The sequence below is a fragment of the Neolamprologus brichardi genome, chromosome 16 (genome assembly GCF_056152115.1).
Source record: "Neolamprologus brichardi isolate AB-2024 chromosome 16, ASM5615211v1, whole genome shotgun sequence".
NCBI lineage: Eukaryota > Metazoa > Chordata > Actinopteri > Cichliformes > Cichlidae > Neolamprologus > Neolamprologus brichardi.
The window spans coordinates 14,346,812-14,360,893 of NC_142119.1; the positions used below are offsets into that span (position 1 = coordinate 14,346,812).

The 14,082-nt window shown below is 42.0% G+C and overlaps 1 protein-coding gene across 1 annotated transcript in view; it reads left to right on the forward strand.

The window, feature by feature from the left end:
• Positions 1-14,082, forward strand: part of plcl1 (phospholipase C like 1) — a 141,386-nt gene that overhangs the window by 78,881 nt on the left and 48,423 nt on the right. The window contains exons 2-6 of the mRNA XM_006805826.3: positions 6,588-6,662; positions 8,338-8,625; positions 8,755-9,045; positions 10,172-10,563; positions 12,632-13,754. Coding sequence (XP_006805889.1) covers positions 6,588-6,662; positions 8,338-8,625; positions 8,755-9,045; positions 10,172-10,563; positions 12,632-13,754 — 2,169 coding nt within the window. The remainder of the gene's footprint in view (positions 1-6,587; positions 6,663-8,337; positions 8,626-8,754; positions 9,046-10,171; positions 10,564-12,631; positions 13,755-14,082) is intronic.

Below are 14,082 nucleotides of genomic sequence, written 5' to 3' on the forward strand. Positions count from 1 at the left end.
CCTCCCAGTTGGACATGCCCAAACACCTCGCCTAGGGTTTGTTCTGGAGACATCTTGCTCAGATGCCAAAACCACCTCAGCTGGAGGCTTTAGATGTGGAGGAGCAGTGAGCCCCACTTGAATGACTTGCCTGTGCCCCATACAATGTACAGTTGCGGGAACATTCGTTTTTATCAAGATTGGAAAAGCCAAACATGGAGTCATTAATTCTTACACAGGGTTCATACTGACCTTTTGCCAGCCAAATCTTTACACTGGAAACCACATTACAGACCCACAAGAATAAAAGTCTAAATATACCATCAGTGCCACTAGTCTGTGTACTTGTCAGACCAAAATATGTTTAATATATTCCATGCCTATTGCGTTTAACTTAACTTATGCAATGCACTTTAGGTTTATTTACATCGTATAGAGCTTCCTGTATGTTTGCCTGCCTGCTGAGTAGGAGAAGACAGTTCATGTTTTTTTTTAAACATTTCGTTTAGTAGTTCTGTGATTTTGCTCAAGAAGATTACAATTAAAAGTTAGTTTTGTTATTAATACCAGCTTGTGCTTTGTAGTTCTCCTTTCACATGCTACAGCGCTCTTGTTGTTTTCCTTTTACTGGCTCAACATAACAGTGCCCTCTGGTCATCAAAGCAGCTTAGTGCAAAATTGTTTTCCCAATTTGGTGTGGGAATAAACGTGACATGCCTGCATTCCCTCTGGGATAAACTGTAACACTGCTAGAAAGATCTTGTTGTCTGCCATAGAGTAAATGCTTTTAGCTGGTTTCAGACCGGTGGCAAGATTAATGAAAAAGATGAGGTCGTTGAATCATACCATATCTAGTTTATATACTGTCCACAGCAATCCAAATTTGTGTGTTATAAAAATAAAAGTAACAGTTAAGTAACAGTTTTGAGCTGCTTTGTAGAACAGACGAAAAGTGACATTTAACCCGCCATTATACAGACAATCCAAACAGCACTTTTACATATACACTGAACACAAAAGAATTATGGTTACAGAGCAATAACTCCAGAATGACACAATTAAAGTTTAGTTTTTTATTAAAAAATAAACCCATTAATTATACCCATCAGGCATTAGCAGAATGTACTAGGCTGCATTAATATTTTAAGGAAATATAACACAAAGTAAGACATAATACAACACGACCAGCGGCTACGCACATTAGCCCTCAGCTGTTAGCCTCCTCCTGGGAAGGATTCCTGTGTTAGGCCTTTATGCTGATGCAGCTCTAATGTCATACAATTCTGCTGTTCATACCGTGCTCATTTCTAACATTTATGTTTGAAAATATTGCATGTATGGCACTTCTTTAACTGTTGATTATCAAGTGTTTTTTTGGCTCATGGAGTTGACAAAGTTTTAAGATGAAGAGGCTTCATATTTGCCTCTGGTTTGCTTCCTGTGGCAGATGGCTGCCCCTCCTTCAGCACAGACGTTCTTCCTGTGAAAATTGAGTTTTTCTTCCCTGGTGTCACAAAGTGTTGTTCAAAGGGGTTCATCTGATTGTTGGGGTTTTTTTTCTCTGTTGTTGCTGGCTCTGTACCTTACAATATAAAGTGCCTTGAGGTGACTGTCGTTGTAATTTGGCGTTAAATAAAATAAAAATGAATTGGATATCATTCTGTCATCATTCTGTGCTAAGGGTCTATTTCAGATGTTACTCAGAGCAGTTTCTTTTTTCCTCCTGTGAATGCAGTTTTACATTTGTTACAAAAAAAGAAGAGTCAATAAAGTAGGTTTTCTATTTAGACCTGTGGTCCCCAACCTTTTTTGCTCCACGGACCATTTTTCCATTTCACGGACCGGCCTTTAAGGTGTGCCGGATAAATACAACAAAATAAAATGATACGAGCAAGACAACTGTGGCATTTTGTAGATATAATAATAATAAACACAAATTCATTGTGTAACTTTATTAGCAGCGACCTCCTGAAGTGCGCCGACAACATTGAGAGTAACGTCCTCCTCTCTGCCCTTAACACTCTCTGGTCGCTATGGTAACGTGTAAATATTTCTTTCAAAATTTAAATTAATTAAATTTATTTATTTAGGACAGTGCATGTTAATGAACATAAATGTAAAGAAATTACATGAATGTAAACATACCAGATTATAGCCAAGGGCTAATTTCCATCTGTTGTCCTTAAACATAAAAAAAAGACATAATTCATCATTCATTCATAATAAAAACTCCATCACCAAACTTACACATACACACCATTCTGTTCCCAAATAAAACATTAAAACTATACAACTTACACATGATCACACACTTGATTTGTCCATAACCAGTTTTTAACCTTTGCCTTAAACAAGTTGAATGTCGAACATTCTCTAACGGGTTGAGGAAGACTGTTCCACAGATGGCCACCCTTGACAGAAAGGACGTTCTGCCCCAATGCTGTCCGTCTGTGGGGTATAAACAAGTCTCCTCGGATTGTAGCTCGAGTGGTCCTGTCTGAGCTTTCTTTATGCCTAATAAACTGCTAAAATAAGACACAAAACTACAAAACAAATATAAACCCCTGAAAAACATAAATTTCACACCCGAGACTCAACTCTCGCGGCCCGGTACAGGTCCGTGACCCGGGGGTTGGGGACCTCTGATTTAGAGAATGCATAGATGTTTCTTGTTTTATGTCAAAAAAGAATCATGACATTTTTGGATTTTAGAAGATTAAAACAAAACTGTTGATGGAGTCACACTAGATTAAAGTATACGGAGGTATTTTCTTTATTTGTTCATTGTTTGGATGTAGAAATGAGTCTGGACAGAGATTTCTTGTTCATTGGTAGCTCTCAGTTACTGTGACAAGATTGATATTAGCTACAACTTTGCACCAGTCTCCTCGCTGTGTGCAGGTGCTCATATGAGCCTAAGGCTTGTCTTCTGTGCCCATTTGATATAACCAGGTATAGAAATAGTGTGGCAGTCCTTAGTGAAGAGCCAGCTGCTGTAACCACTTTATCTGCTGTCCAAGGCTTTCCAACACAATGAGCTATTGTTCTCTAACCATGTATTCTACTTTTGTCCCGTCTCCTACTAGTCTGCATTTTGTGTCTGCACTTGTTGCATCACAGTCCTTCTTTCATCTCTCGTCTTTGCGCTGAATATTTTATTTGTGCTTGTTTGCAAGCCATTTTACTTGTTTCTTGCATATCCACTTAAGTCCAATCCGTTCTCTTAATTTGTCTAGCCTGACCATTATTACATCTCCTCTTGCCTCCAGCTTTTGGTTCCATTTCTCTGGACTGTTTCTCCATCTGTGCTGATTTTTTCTTTCCCCTGGCAGTAACTCAACAATGAGAGTGAGTGTGATCATATCTGAGTTAAAAAGTGTGGTGAAGTCAAACAAAAGGGAGAGCTTATTGCAGACGGTGGATTATAGCTGGAAACAGGACTTTGCATTAAAAGCTTTTTTAAGGACGTGGCCTTACTTTACTGGATGGCCTCTGTGTCATGCAGTGACAGTGGAAACATGTAGTCTCGCAACGTGCACATGCCGGATTAGTAACGACAGCTACCAACATCAATGTTCTCAACTGTCCATACTGCCCCAGAGCATCACTAGCACAGTCAAAGAGACACAGTCTATGGCCACTCCCCACTCTGATCTGTCCACCTAAATACCCACTGACCTGTTTTCTGTAAGCTCTTCTGTCCGGCCTCTGCTGACCAATGTAATGAAAAAGACATTCTGTGGCACAGTAAAGTGAATAAAGACAAACAAGCTCTCATTTAAAACTCTGACCTTGCTGCTCATCCGTGTCTCTGTGTACTGGGAGGTGTACGGATATGGGAATTGGAAATCAATGTACCGAATAGGACGAGGCAACGATTTCAACTCTTCCTCTTTTTTTGCCTTGCTCCCTTTCTTTTGTTCAGAGGCAATCACTGCTCTGTTTGTCCTGTCCTTATCTCTGTTGTGTAGGCCTCCTGTTTTTTCCCTGCAAAGAAAAAATCATTTTACAAAATCATTTGTAAAATGATTTTGTAAAAATCAGAGCAATATTTCAAAAGAAACATTCAAGTAAAAGTGCAGTTTCTTTTTGAGACAAGAGCATGCAAAGGATTCCTTGACTGCTACAATTATTTGAAAAGGTGCTTCATATGATAGTTGATGACTTTTATATTTCAGTATTATTATTATTATTATTAATAATAATAATAATAATAATTATTATTATTATTTATTATTATTAATAATAATATTAATATTATTAATAATAATAATAATAATAATAATAATAATAATAATAATAATAATTATTATTATTATTATTATTATTATTATTATTATTATTATTTATTTATTTATTTATTTATTTTAAGGGTGCTTACAGGTAAAGATGACATTGTGAAATATTACATAAAGCTGACTGTAGCTACACAGTGATATTTCCCATTCTTCAGCTACATAATGTTAGGATCAGGGTTTCTAAATCAGTTGCTACTGAGTAAAGTCTAGGATCTGCTATTTCTTTGTGGTGTTGATGTCATGATCCGGCTGTGTGCAGGGAGGAAATGGACCCAAACGCAAACTCACTAGAAACAGGATTGAACTTTTGATGTGAACTGACACATCGACAGGATCAGGAGTGAGTCTATTGTTTTTAATGTCCATAGAAGCGGGAGAAAAATAATCATTGTAACTCACCACCGAGAGTTGCTTAACATCGTCCATTTTATGGCGGCGTGTGCGCCTCTTCCTACGGGAAGGGGAAGCAGGGGCGAAAACAGCTGGGCCTCCGGCATGCAGACTTGACTAGGGGAGACAAAGCAACTAAGAAACACAGAACAACAACAAAGAGACACAGAGGGCAGTTACTAAATACTCAGAAAACTAAACAGAATACAAGAAAGCCAAACTAAGACGCTAGACTATAGAATAAACTGGGGCAACAAAGAGAACTAAGATCATAATACAAAAACTCAGAGACACAAGAAACTCAAAGCATTGGGTCACCGACCCAGGACCATGACAGTTGAGTTCAATTCAGTTTTACTTTCATATGAAAGTCGCTTAAATCAGCTTCTGTGAGTTGTTTGGTACCGGGCCGCGAGAGATGAGGCTCAGGTGTGAAATTTATGGTTTTCAGGGTTTTTATCGTTAACTCGGTTTCCCTGGGTCTTTTCCCATGTTGTAGTTTTGTGTCTTACTTTGAAAGAAACATTTACGCGTTACCATAGCGACCAGAGAGCATTAAGGGGCAGAGAGGAGGATGTTACTCTCAATGTTGTTGGTGCATCTCAGGAGGGCGCTGCTAATAAAGTTACACAACCACACAGTGAATTTGCGTTTATTGTTATATTTACAATATACCACAGTTTTTGTCTTGGTCGTATCATTTATTTGTTGTATTTATCCTTGACACCTTAAAGGCCGGTCCGTGAAAATATTGTCTGACATTAAACCGGTCTGTGGAACAAAAAAGGTTGGGGACCGCTGGCTTAAATCACCTTTCTTCCCCATTCTGATGCTGGGTTTGAAATTTAGCCGTCGTGTTGACTAAAGTCAACACTGAAGTCAACACAACCTGTTTGAACACATCTGTTCACAATTTGTTATTCACTTTAGTGCTGATTTTACCTGTTGTCAAGTTCTGCTTTGCAATTTTAACTTATTTTATGTATTTTATGACTATTGCTTCTTTTATGAAATTTGCCCTTGTGGAACTAATAAAGGTATCTTATCTTATCTTATCTTATTAATGTTGTTCTTTTGTAAGGTGACCTTGGGATTTTGAAAGGCACCCTCAAATAAAATGTATTATTATTATTATTATTATTATTATTATTATTATTATTAAAGTCAGAGAATTGCTGCCATGCGATGTTGATGAGCAGGTAACGAGCAGTAGAATAGGCTTACCCAATGAAGCGAGTGTATTTCCAATATTTAAGGAGAAGAGCAGTTACTATTAGCAGACTTCTGTTACAGTATATTATATGTGTACAAATGAAGCACTACTTGTCGGTTGAGCACCAAAGTAAAGGAGTGTACAGCAGAGAGGTGGCCAACTCTGCACTCCATGCCAGTTGCAATTACTGCTATCATTTTAGCTCCAGTGGTTAGAGCTCATTAGAAATCAGCGACAAGCCATTGTCGGGACCTTCATTAAAAATTCCTTGCAATAGCTCTAATGAAAGTAAACAATGACATCTGCACATGAACTTGCCAATCAGTCTGACACAAAGACAGAGGCAGGAATTCAAAATCCCAGCAGGGCTCAAAACAGGTATGTGTGTGTGTGTGTGCTGTAACAAAAGGGAAAAAACAGTATTTCTATGTTAGTTCTGCTGCCCTCGGCCTCTCCACTGCTCAAAATGCTCAAAACGTTGAATATTTTCCTACCAGTGAATATTTTTCATGTCCCAGGTCTTTCTTAAGCCATGCCTCAGATTTGTTGAAAGGAAAACAGATTTTCCACCTTTCCCTGGAATATCAAGAGTATCAGGAGGGACTTCTCTCCCAATCCTAATTTTCCAGGTTTTAGGACTGTGTACATCCTGCATGTTGATGCTTCTCATTTTGACCTTCAGCCCGTCTGTCTTTGTCTTTCTTCAGGACCCCTCAGTACAAAAGGTGGGCGGAGGCAGGAAGAAGACGGTGTCCTTCAGTAGCATGCCCTCTGAAAAGAAGGTAAACTGGAAATAAATGATCAAAATCAGTTTCACATAGATTAAGCAGAATCTTAAAGGGAATTCTGATTATCTCCAGGGAAGTTACATTACAGTTACATTAGGGAAAACAATGCATGGTGACTGCAGTCAACTTGTGATCTCCTTGCCTGACCACTCAGTCCAGTCACTGTCTTCACATTTACTTGTGCCAAGACCACGATAAAACAGGGATTATACAGCAATCAGACAGTCAGATGGCTATTGGTTTTCTCTTGAACTGGCTCAAGTAGGCACTTATATGCCACGTGTTTGCAATAATGGTGATAAATATCACATCTATTGCCGTCTACATGAGACACATGGTGCTGTACCAGAACCAAAGGCGGGTTGCCACTAGTAACTCTCAGCCACACACTGGGCCATAAATTTGCTGGTGTTGCAACTGATGTTGTAGCTGTTATGGTGAGCCAATAGAAGGAAGCAGCGACACTCCTCTGTGAAAACATCAAAACTAACCTGGCTGTCGTCAACTGCATCACACACAGTTAGAAGATGTTACTGTAGATGAATGAAAATGTAAAAAGATGTGTCTCCCTGTAAGGAGACTTACAGATGTGGGTACCATTTAAAAAGAAAAAAAGGGGTGGGGGGGGTATAGAAAGCATATGATAGAGTACCAACTGTAGTACTGCTGAATAAATCCAGGAGGCAGGGATGTATGTGAGGGTCGAGGCTCCCTCGATGGAGCTGGGAGGCAGGAGGAAAAAGGAAGACAACAGACGAAGTTCATAGATGAGACACATGGCCCAGTAGAGGACATCATGAAGTCTTTTTTTGATTGTCTGGTCACAGACTTTCAAACCAGTGTCCTGCTGGAGGCCATTTCAGTAGGGAGAGGTCATTACAAAGAATGAACATGATTTATTAAGAGACAGAGTATAGATAGGTGTTTGGCCCATCTCAGGGGAACAGAACCCCAGCTGTGAAAGGGATTAAAGCAGGGAGAGCAAGGCTGGGAGAAGGTGATTGGACACAAACAACTTTACAGCGTGGGAAAGTGGGACTGATAAGGCTTAGATTTAGCTGGCAGCACCTGGGAGCGGACAGATGTGAGACCTTATTGAACTTAGCTCAGGCGGTGATCTTCCTGTTCCTCCTTGTACAAAGCAGCTGATACTGGTGCTGCTGATACGTCCATAACCCTTGAGGAGGACCAGTCTCCTATCTGTCCAGCTCTCCTAGAGTAACTGGCTGCCTCCTACTATATCCTCCATGCTCTTTTGACTGTGCTAGGAGACACAGCAAACCTGCCAACGGCACATAAGGAGAAAGGAGCTGCAACCTCTGTAGGGTCGAGGTATGGCCTCATTCTACCAGTAGCAAAACTAACCCAGCTAAATGCAAAACCAGTGAAGAAACATAAAAGTCGAGGGGGAATAAATGTCAGCTGTCTCCACCTGTAAAACCATTCCTGTTCTGCGTCCTTGTTGCCTCTGTAGTGCATCAGTTCTTAATTTCATCAACACCAAAGCATCTGAAACTGATTAACAATTTCTTCCTTTTCCTTACCAGATTAATATCCGACACAGAGACATTAATAGGACATATTCCAATAAATTGAAAGTATATTTTGTCTGGAATAAAGAAAATTTGCGTGTGGACAGTAACGTGTTTTTGGTGATTTTAATTTCCAGGTCAGCAGTGCAGCCGACTGTTTGGCGTTCATGCAGGGAGGGTGTGAACTGAAGAAGATCCGGCCCAATTCTAGGGTTTACTGTCGTTTTTACACACTGGATCCAGACTTGAGCTGCTTACGCTGGGAGCCATCCAAGAAAGATGGAGACCGGGCTCGGCTTGACGTTTCCAGCATTCGTGAGGTCCGCACTGGGAAGAGCACCGAGACCTTCCTCCACAATGGCCCTCTCTCCGAACATCTGGCTGAAGAAGCAGCCTTCTCTATCATACATGGAGATGACTACCAGGTAAGAATGGAAAAAGAAATGTGTGTCAGCAGAAGAATAGTGTCAAAACATCTGTGTATAAACATATAAACGAAGAAAATCACTACTGTACACCCAGCCATTAAACCAGTTATCCATGTTTCCCTACAGTCTCTAGACTTGGTGGCATTGTCAGCTGATGTGGCCAACATCTGGGTAACAGGTCTTCGTTACCTGCTGGCTCATCCTTCCATCGTAGGAGGGGCTGGGGGAGGTGTAGCAGGAGGAGGACCGGGTGAAGGAGGGGGGGTGGCCGTTGAAGGAAGCCTGGGAAGCAAGATGAGGAGTGAGTGGCTGACAGCAGAGTTTGCCCAGGTCGATGAAGATGGTTACGGGATCGTGTCAGAGGACGTAGCAGTCGCCACCATCTGTAAACTGTGCCCTGGTATCAAGGAGGCCAAGGTGACAAATATGTAATACCACAGAAACTTGACTTGCAGTATTAGATATGAAGCATCACCAGTGCATAAATGTATTCTTATCTGAAGCTGTATTTTCTTCGACTTAAGAGTAACAGTAAGCACCAGCTAGACAGACAGAGTTAGAGACTGCCTTCAGACATTATCAGAGCAGCACAAGAGCCAGATTTCCTTTGGAAGTTGGTGGAGACCAAAAACCCAGCAAAAAGAGAGGATTATTTTGGTTCTATAATCAAGGATATGATATCAGATGACTGCTAATATTGCTCCATAACTGTTGGCTATACTATTAGGAAAGTGAGGGTCAAAACTGTAGAAAAACCACAGCTGCTGTTCACTGAAACTGAAACTCTACTGTGTTTGTGTTGCACATTAAATCTGCAGAATTAAACAGAAAATAAGGAGCCTGATGATATTTAAATCTTTGAACAGAGAAAGTTGAGAAGGAGGCTGTCACACAAAGCTTACTGACTCAGAAATAAGTGGAACTTTTGAGTTCTGTCATAACGATTTGCTCTAGGTTTTATACCCATAATGCTATTCCCCAGAGCTGCTGAGATATTGTGCATTAACAGAACTTACACATTGTAAAAAACAGCATCATCATTTAAGCTCTTTGCAATCAGGACTGGATTTCAGAACGACATATTCAGCTACAATCACAGCTAAGTGATGTGTTTCCAAATAACATTGATTGGAGCAATAGGACATTTAATCCCTCTTGATGAGGGATTTGTGGCTTTCTGCTTTTCTCTTTTGGATTGCTGTTGCCTCACGCAGGACCGCTCCTTCTCCCTTTTCCTGCCTTATTTTGCTTACACACAGACTAAGCTAGGAAACTTAGAGAATATAAATGTCTGCACTAGCACACATGGGCGAGAACACAGAAGATACATAAAGGAGAATTCAGAGTAGACAGAAACGATGGCTACATTGTGTTATATAATTGAATGTGGCTCGCTTTAATATCCTTAATGAAAAAAGACAAGTAAAATGTAATCCTCTTTGCCAACTTCACTGAATGAATGAGGCATAATAACTGAAGTTCTTGCTTAATTAACCTTCCACACTTTCCTATTTTCATCCACTTCCGCTTTGTTTTTCCTCAGGTGCGTCTCCGTTTCAAGGAGATCCAGCGCAGCAAGGAAAAGCTGACCTCCCACGTGACACGTGAGGAATTTGAGGAAGCCTTCTGCGAGCTTTGCACACGGCCAGATGTCTACTTCCTAATGGTGCAACTGTCCAAAGACCGCGAGTGTCTGGACCCTCAGGACCTCCGGCTCTTCTTGGAGACAGAGCAGGGTTTGTCTCTGGCTACCACTGAGGGCTGCTGGGAACTACTGAGGCGTTATGAGCCCTCTGCCCAAGGCAAGGAGAGAGGGCTGCTGGGTCTGGATGGATTTGCCCGCTACCTGCAGTCTCCGGAATGCCAGCTGCTTGACCCAGAACAGCTAGGGGTTTGCCAGGATATGAACATGCCTCTGTCCCACTACTACATCAGGTGAGTCAAACAGATCAACTTGACATCTTTTAAAAAAACAAACAAAATTAAAAGGGTTCTTTTTCTGAACCAGTTAAAGAAAAAACTAGGAGTGCACAAACAAACCAAAAATCACACCAGAAATGATTTCTACACCAGAAAATGAGGTGAGCTGTCAAATGTACTGTATATATAAGTATAGTTATGCAAAGCCCCTGCAAATCTGATGGGCTAAGAGTACATCTCAACACCAAACAAATACCACAAGGAACACGTTTTAGTTACAGGTGCCCAAAACATTTCAACATTACTCTGTCCAGTGTAAAACTCGCAGCTGTCATGGTTCTGGGTCTTTTACATTGAAGTATTCTGTTTGATTCACTTTTACTTCATGTGTTTCTTTAGTATTGTGAATCTTTAGTGCTTAGTTCCAGCTTCTGTTTTTATTAGAGGTGATGTAATTCTGTCTGTTTCCTGTTTTACAAAGTCTTACTTGCAGTGTGCTCAGTTTGAATTGTGTTCAGCTTTAAGGTCAGTTGTGTCATGCTCCTAGTGTGTTCCAGTGCTTTCTTGATTGTAATTAGTTTTTGTGTTCTGGATGTTACAGCCGATGAAGACTCGATGAATTAGCATGTTGTCACAATTTCAGTGGGATTGCAGGTGATTTTCTACTGGAAATGTACATTGCCATTACAGGTCAAAACACCTGGTGAGGAAGCAAGTAAACATTACTTTAAGGCCAAGGGGCTTACATACTTGCTATATGTTTTTGTGGAATTACATATTTGTTATGTTTTTTGACAAATGAAACAAGTGTCCCCACCTCTGAGGTGAAGCTAGTCAGAGTGTATAAAATGAGCAGCCAGTCTGAAGATCTAGAAATGGCCTTTAATAACGCCATAGAGCAAAATGTGCGTTGTAAAAATGTTGTAGACTGCATATTTTAACACATTATCATGTATACTACTTTAAATTTTCATTTAAAAACAGTTAAAGCCACATTGTTACACTATTACATCATGTCTGAATTAATTCAGGGACTGGTTGCTTTTTCAAGGCTGGCTGCTGTAACGTGGGTTGTATTCAGTGGTTGAGAGGAGGAGGCAGAAAACTCAGCAGGACAGTCAAAAACTCACAATGACACTGGTACTGGGAATTCCACAGTGCTTGTCCTTCAATAAACACACTCTTCACCAACCTCACAAGGCCCGGTTGCTGCTGTCGAGTGGAAACACTACCCCAGCTTGCATCCTACATCCTGCTACCATGTGCTGGATATTTCTGGGCACCTTTGCACAACCTGCAACTTGGGTCCTGTTGGCTGTGGTAGACTCCTGCTTCTGTGGATCAGGTGCTCTGCCTTTTCTAGCCACTGGTAGAATTTATTGATGTCAGGCACTTCCTTTGTCTGTCGATGGTACATCCCATGCAGGGGATTGGTCATTCCTCTTCCTCTTTCTCATCACCCTCTGTTTTCAGTTGCCTGAGGCACTCTTGGAATGGCTCATCTTAGGGGTGATGTATTTGTGGATGTTTCATGTTTCGGCTCTAATCCATGCTCTTGGGGTCTTGGACTTTGTGTGGAGACCTCTGTAAGGAGTTCTTTTGAGGAAATAGATGCCACTGATGGCATCCATCTCCTCCTCTGCCTCCTTGGCTCTTATTTCTACCATTCAGCTAGCTTTCCAGCACCTGTCTTTCCTTCTGGAGGTATTTGGCTGTGCTGACCTTGCACCTTCATCATGCTTCCCGTGGGTCTGTGAGACACCCAGGTACTTGTAGCTCTCCTGTATGTCTACTAGTCTTCTTATGGATAGCTCCAACCCTTTACCTTCCCTCTATTTGCATCCATTCAGCTACACTTATCCAGTCCAACACTGCACTTGCTAAGCGTCCCAGTAATGGAGTATCGTTAACGCTCTGCCTGTTAAGCCTTTAGAAAGTTTATTGATTTCTGTATATTTTTCCCTCTTGCCTATATTTTTCAAGAAAAAGATCATTGAACCTTGAATTAAATGTTAGTAATATTAAAATGACACATGATTTGTGTTGCTGAATGATTTATTGTTGATTTGATTTTCACCCTCAGCACCTCATACCGCTCCTACCTGTTGGATGACCAGGTCCATGGAAGAGCAGATCTTGGAGGACTGATCAAGGCCTTGCAGTCTGGTTGCAGATGCCTGGAGTTGGGAGTAACTGATGGCCCAGAGGGGGAGCCTTTGCTCGGGGTCGACTGTGGGCCTGATATCCCACGGCACCATCATCATCACCACCATCACCACCACCATTCACCAGTCACTATCCGCTCTGCTCTGGAGGTGGTCAATAAATACGCCTTCCTGACCTCTCAGTACCCTCTTTTGTTGTACCTGTGTCACCGTTGCTCCCCAGACCAGCAGCACACCATGGCACAGCACTTGAGGAAGGTGTTCGGATCACGTCTTTACACTCCAGAAGCCCTGCCGGTCAGCCTGGGAGGACGAGCTACAACCTTACCCTCGCCTGAACAACTTAAGGGACGCATTGTTATAGTGGGGAAGAAACTCCCTCCAGACCATGAAGGCTGTGATGGGGAAGTGTCTGAGGAAGATGAGGAGATAGGCGGAGGTGGACCTCTGGCAGGAAGAAGAATGACAATACCTGGTGAGGAGGAACTGGGTGTGGTCTTGGTGGTGCCTCCACCCTCTCAACCTAGGAAGCTCCGTCTCCACAAAGAGCTGTCAGACCTGGTGGCTATTGCTCGAACTGGAAGTCGTAGCTTCTATGCCCAGCGAGCCAGTCACAAGCAGGCTCAGCAGCAGACTCCCCCCAGTAGTCCATCCTCTCCCAGCACACCGGTGGCTCCCGAGCTGCCTTACTGGACACTGTGCTCTTTAGGCGAAGGAGAAGCTGGACGGCTTACCAGTGAAAGCCCAGAGGACCTTGTTATGTTTACCAAGCGCACCCTAACCAGAGTACGACCCAGCTCCGTGCGTCTGGACTCCAGCAACCCTAACCCACAAGGGTACTGGAAAGGAGGAGTCCAACTTGTGGCCTTGAATCAACAGACCCCTGGCGCAATGTTGGACCTTCACCGAGGCCGCTTCACACAGAACGGAGGCTGTGGTTATGTTCTCCGACCTGCCGTGATGCGGGATGAAGTGTCGTATTTCAGTGCCCACACGCAGGGCTGCGTGCCAGGTGTCCCACCTCAGACCCTTCGTATTAAGGTCTAGATGTTACTCTGTTTTTCCCCAACATTACATTTTTCACTCTGTCGCACTAACCCTCTGAGGTGATGAGGTGACTCTAACCCGTGGCAATCGGAATATGTACTTTTGCTTTCTATTCGATCGGTCATTCAGTATCCTGTGTTAGCCCTGCATTAGTGTGTGCCCTGCCTCTCGTCCTATGGTAGCTGGAATGCAGGCAGTTAGTGGGGTTACGTTTGTTGATGATCCTAAATTGCCCATAGGAGCAATGTTTGCCACAAGCAAAACCCTTTTTTTGTGAGCATTGTAACAGAGATTAAATTAAAATAAACTAGGTTACATTACA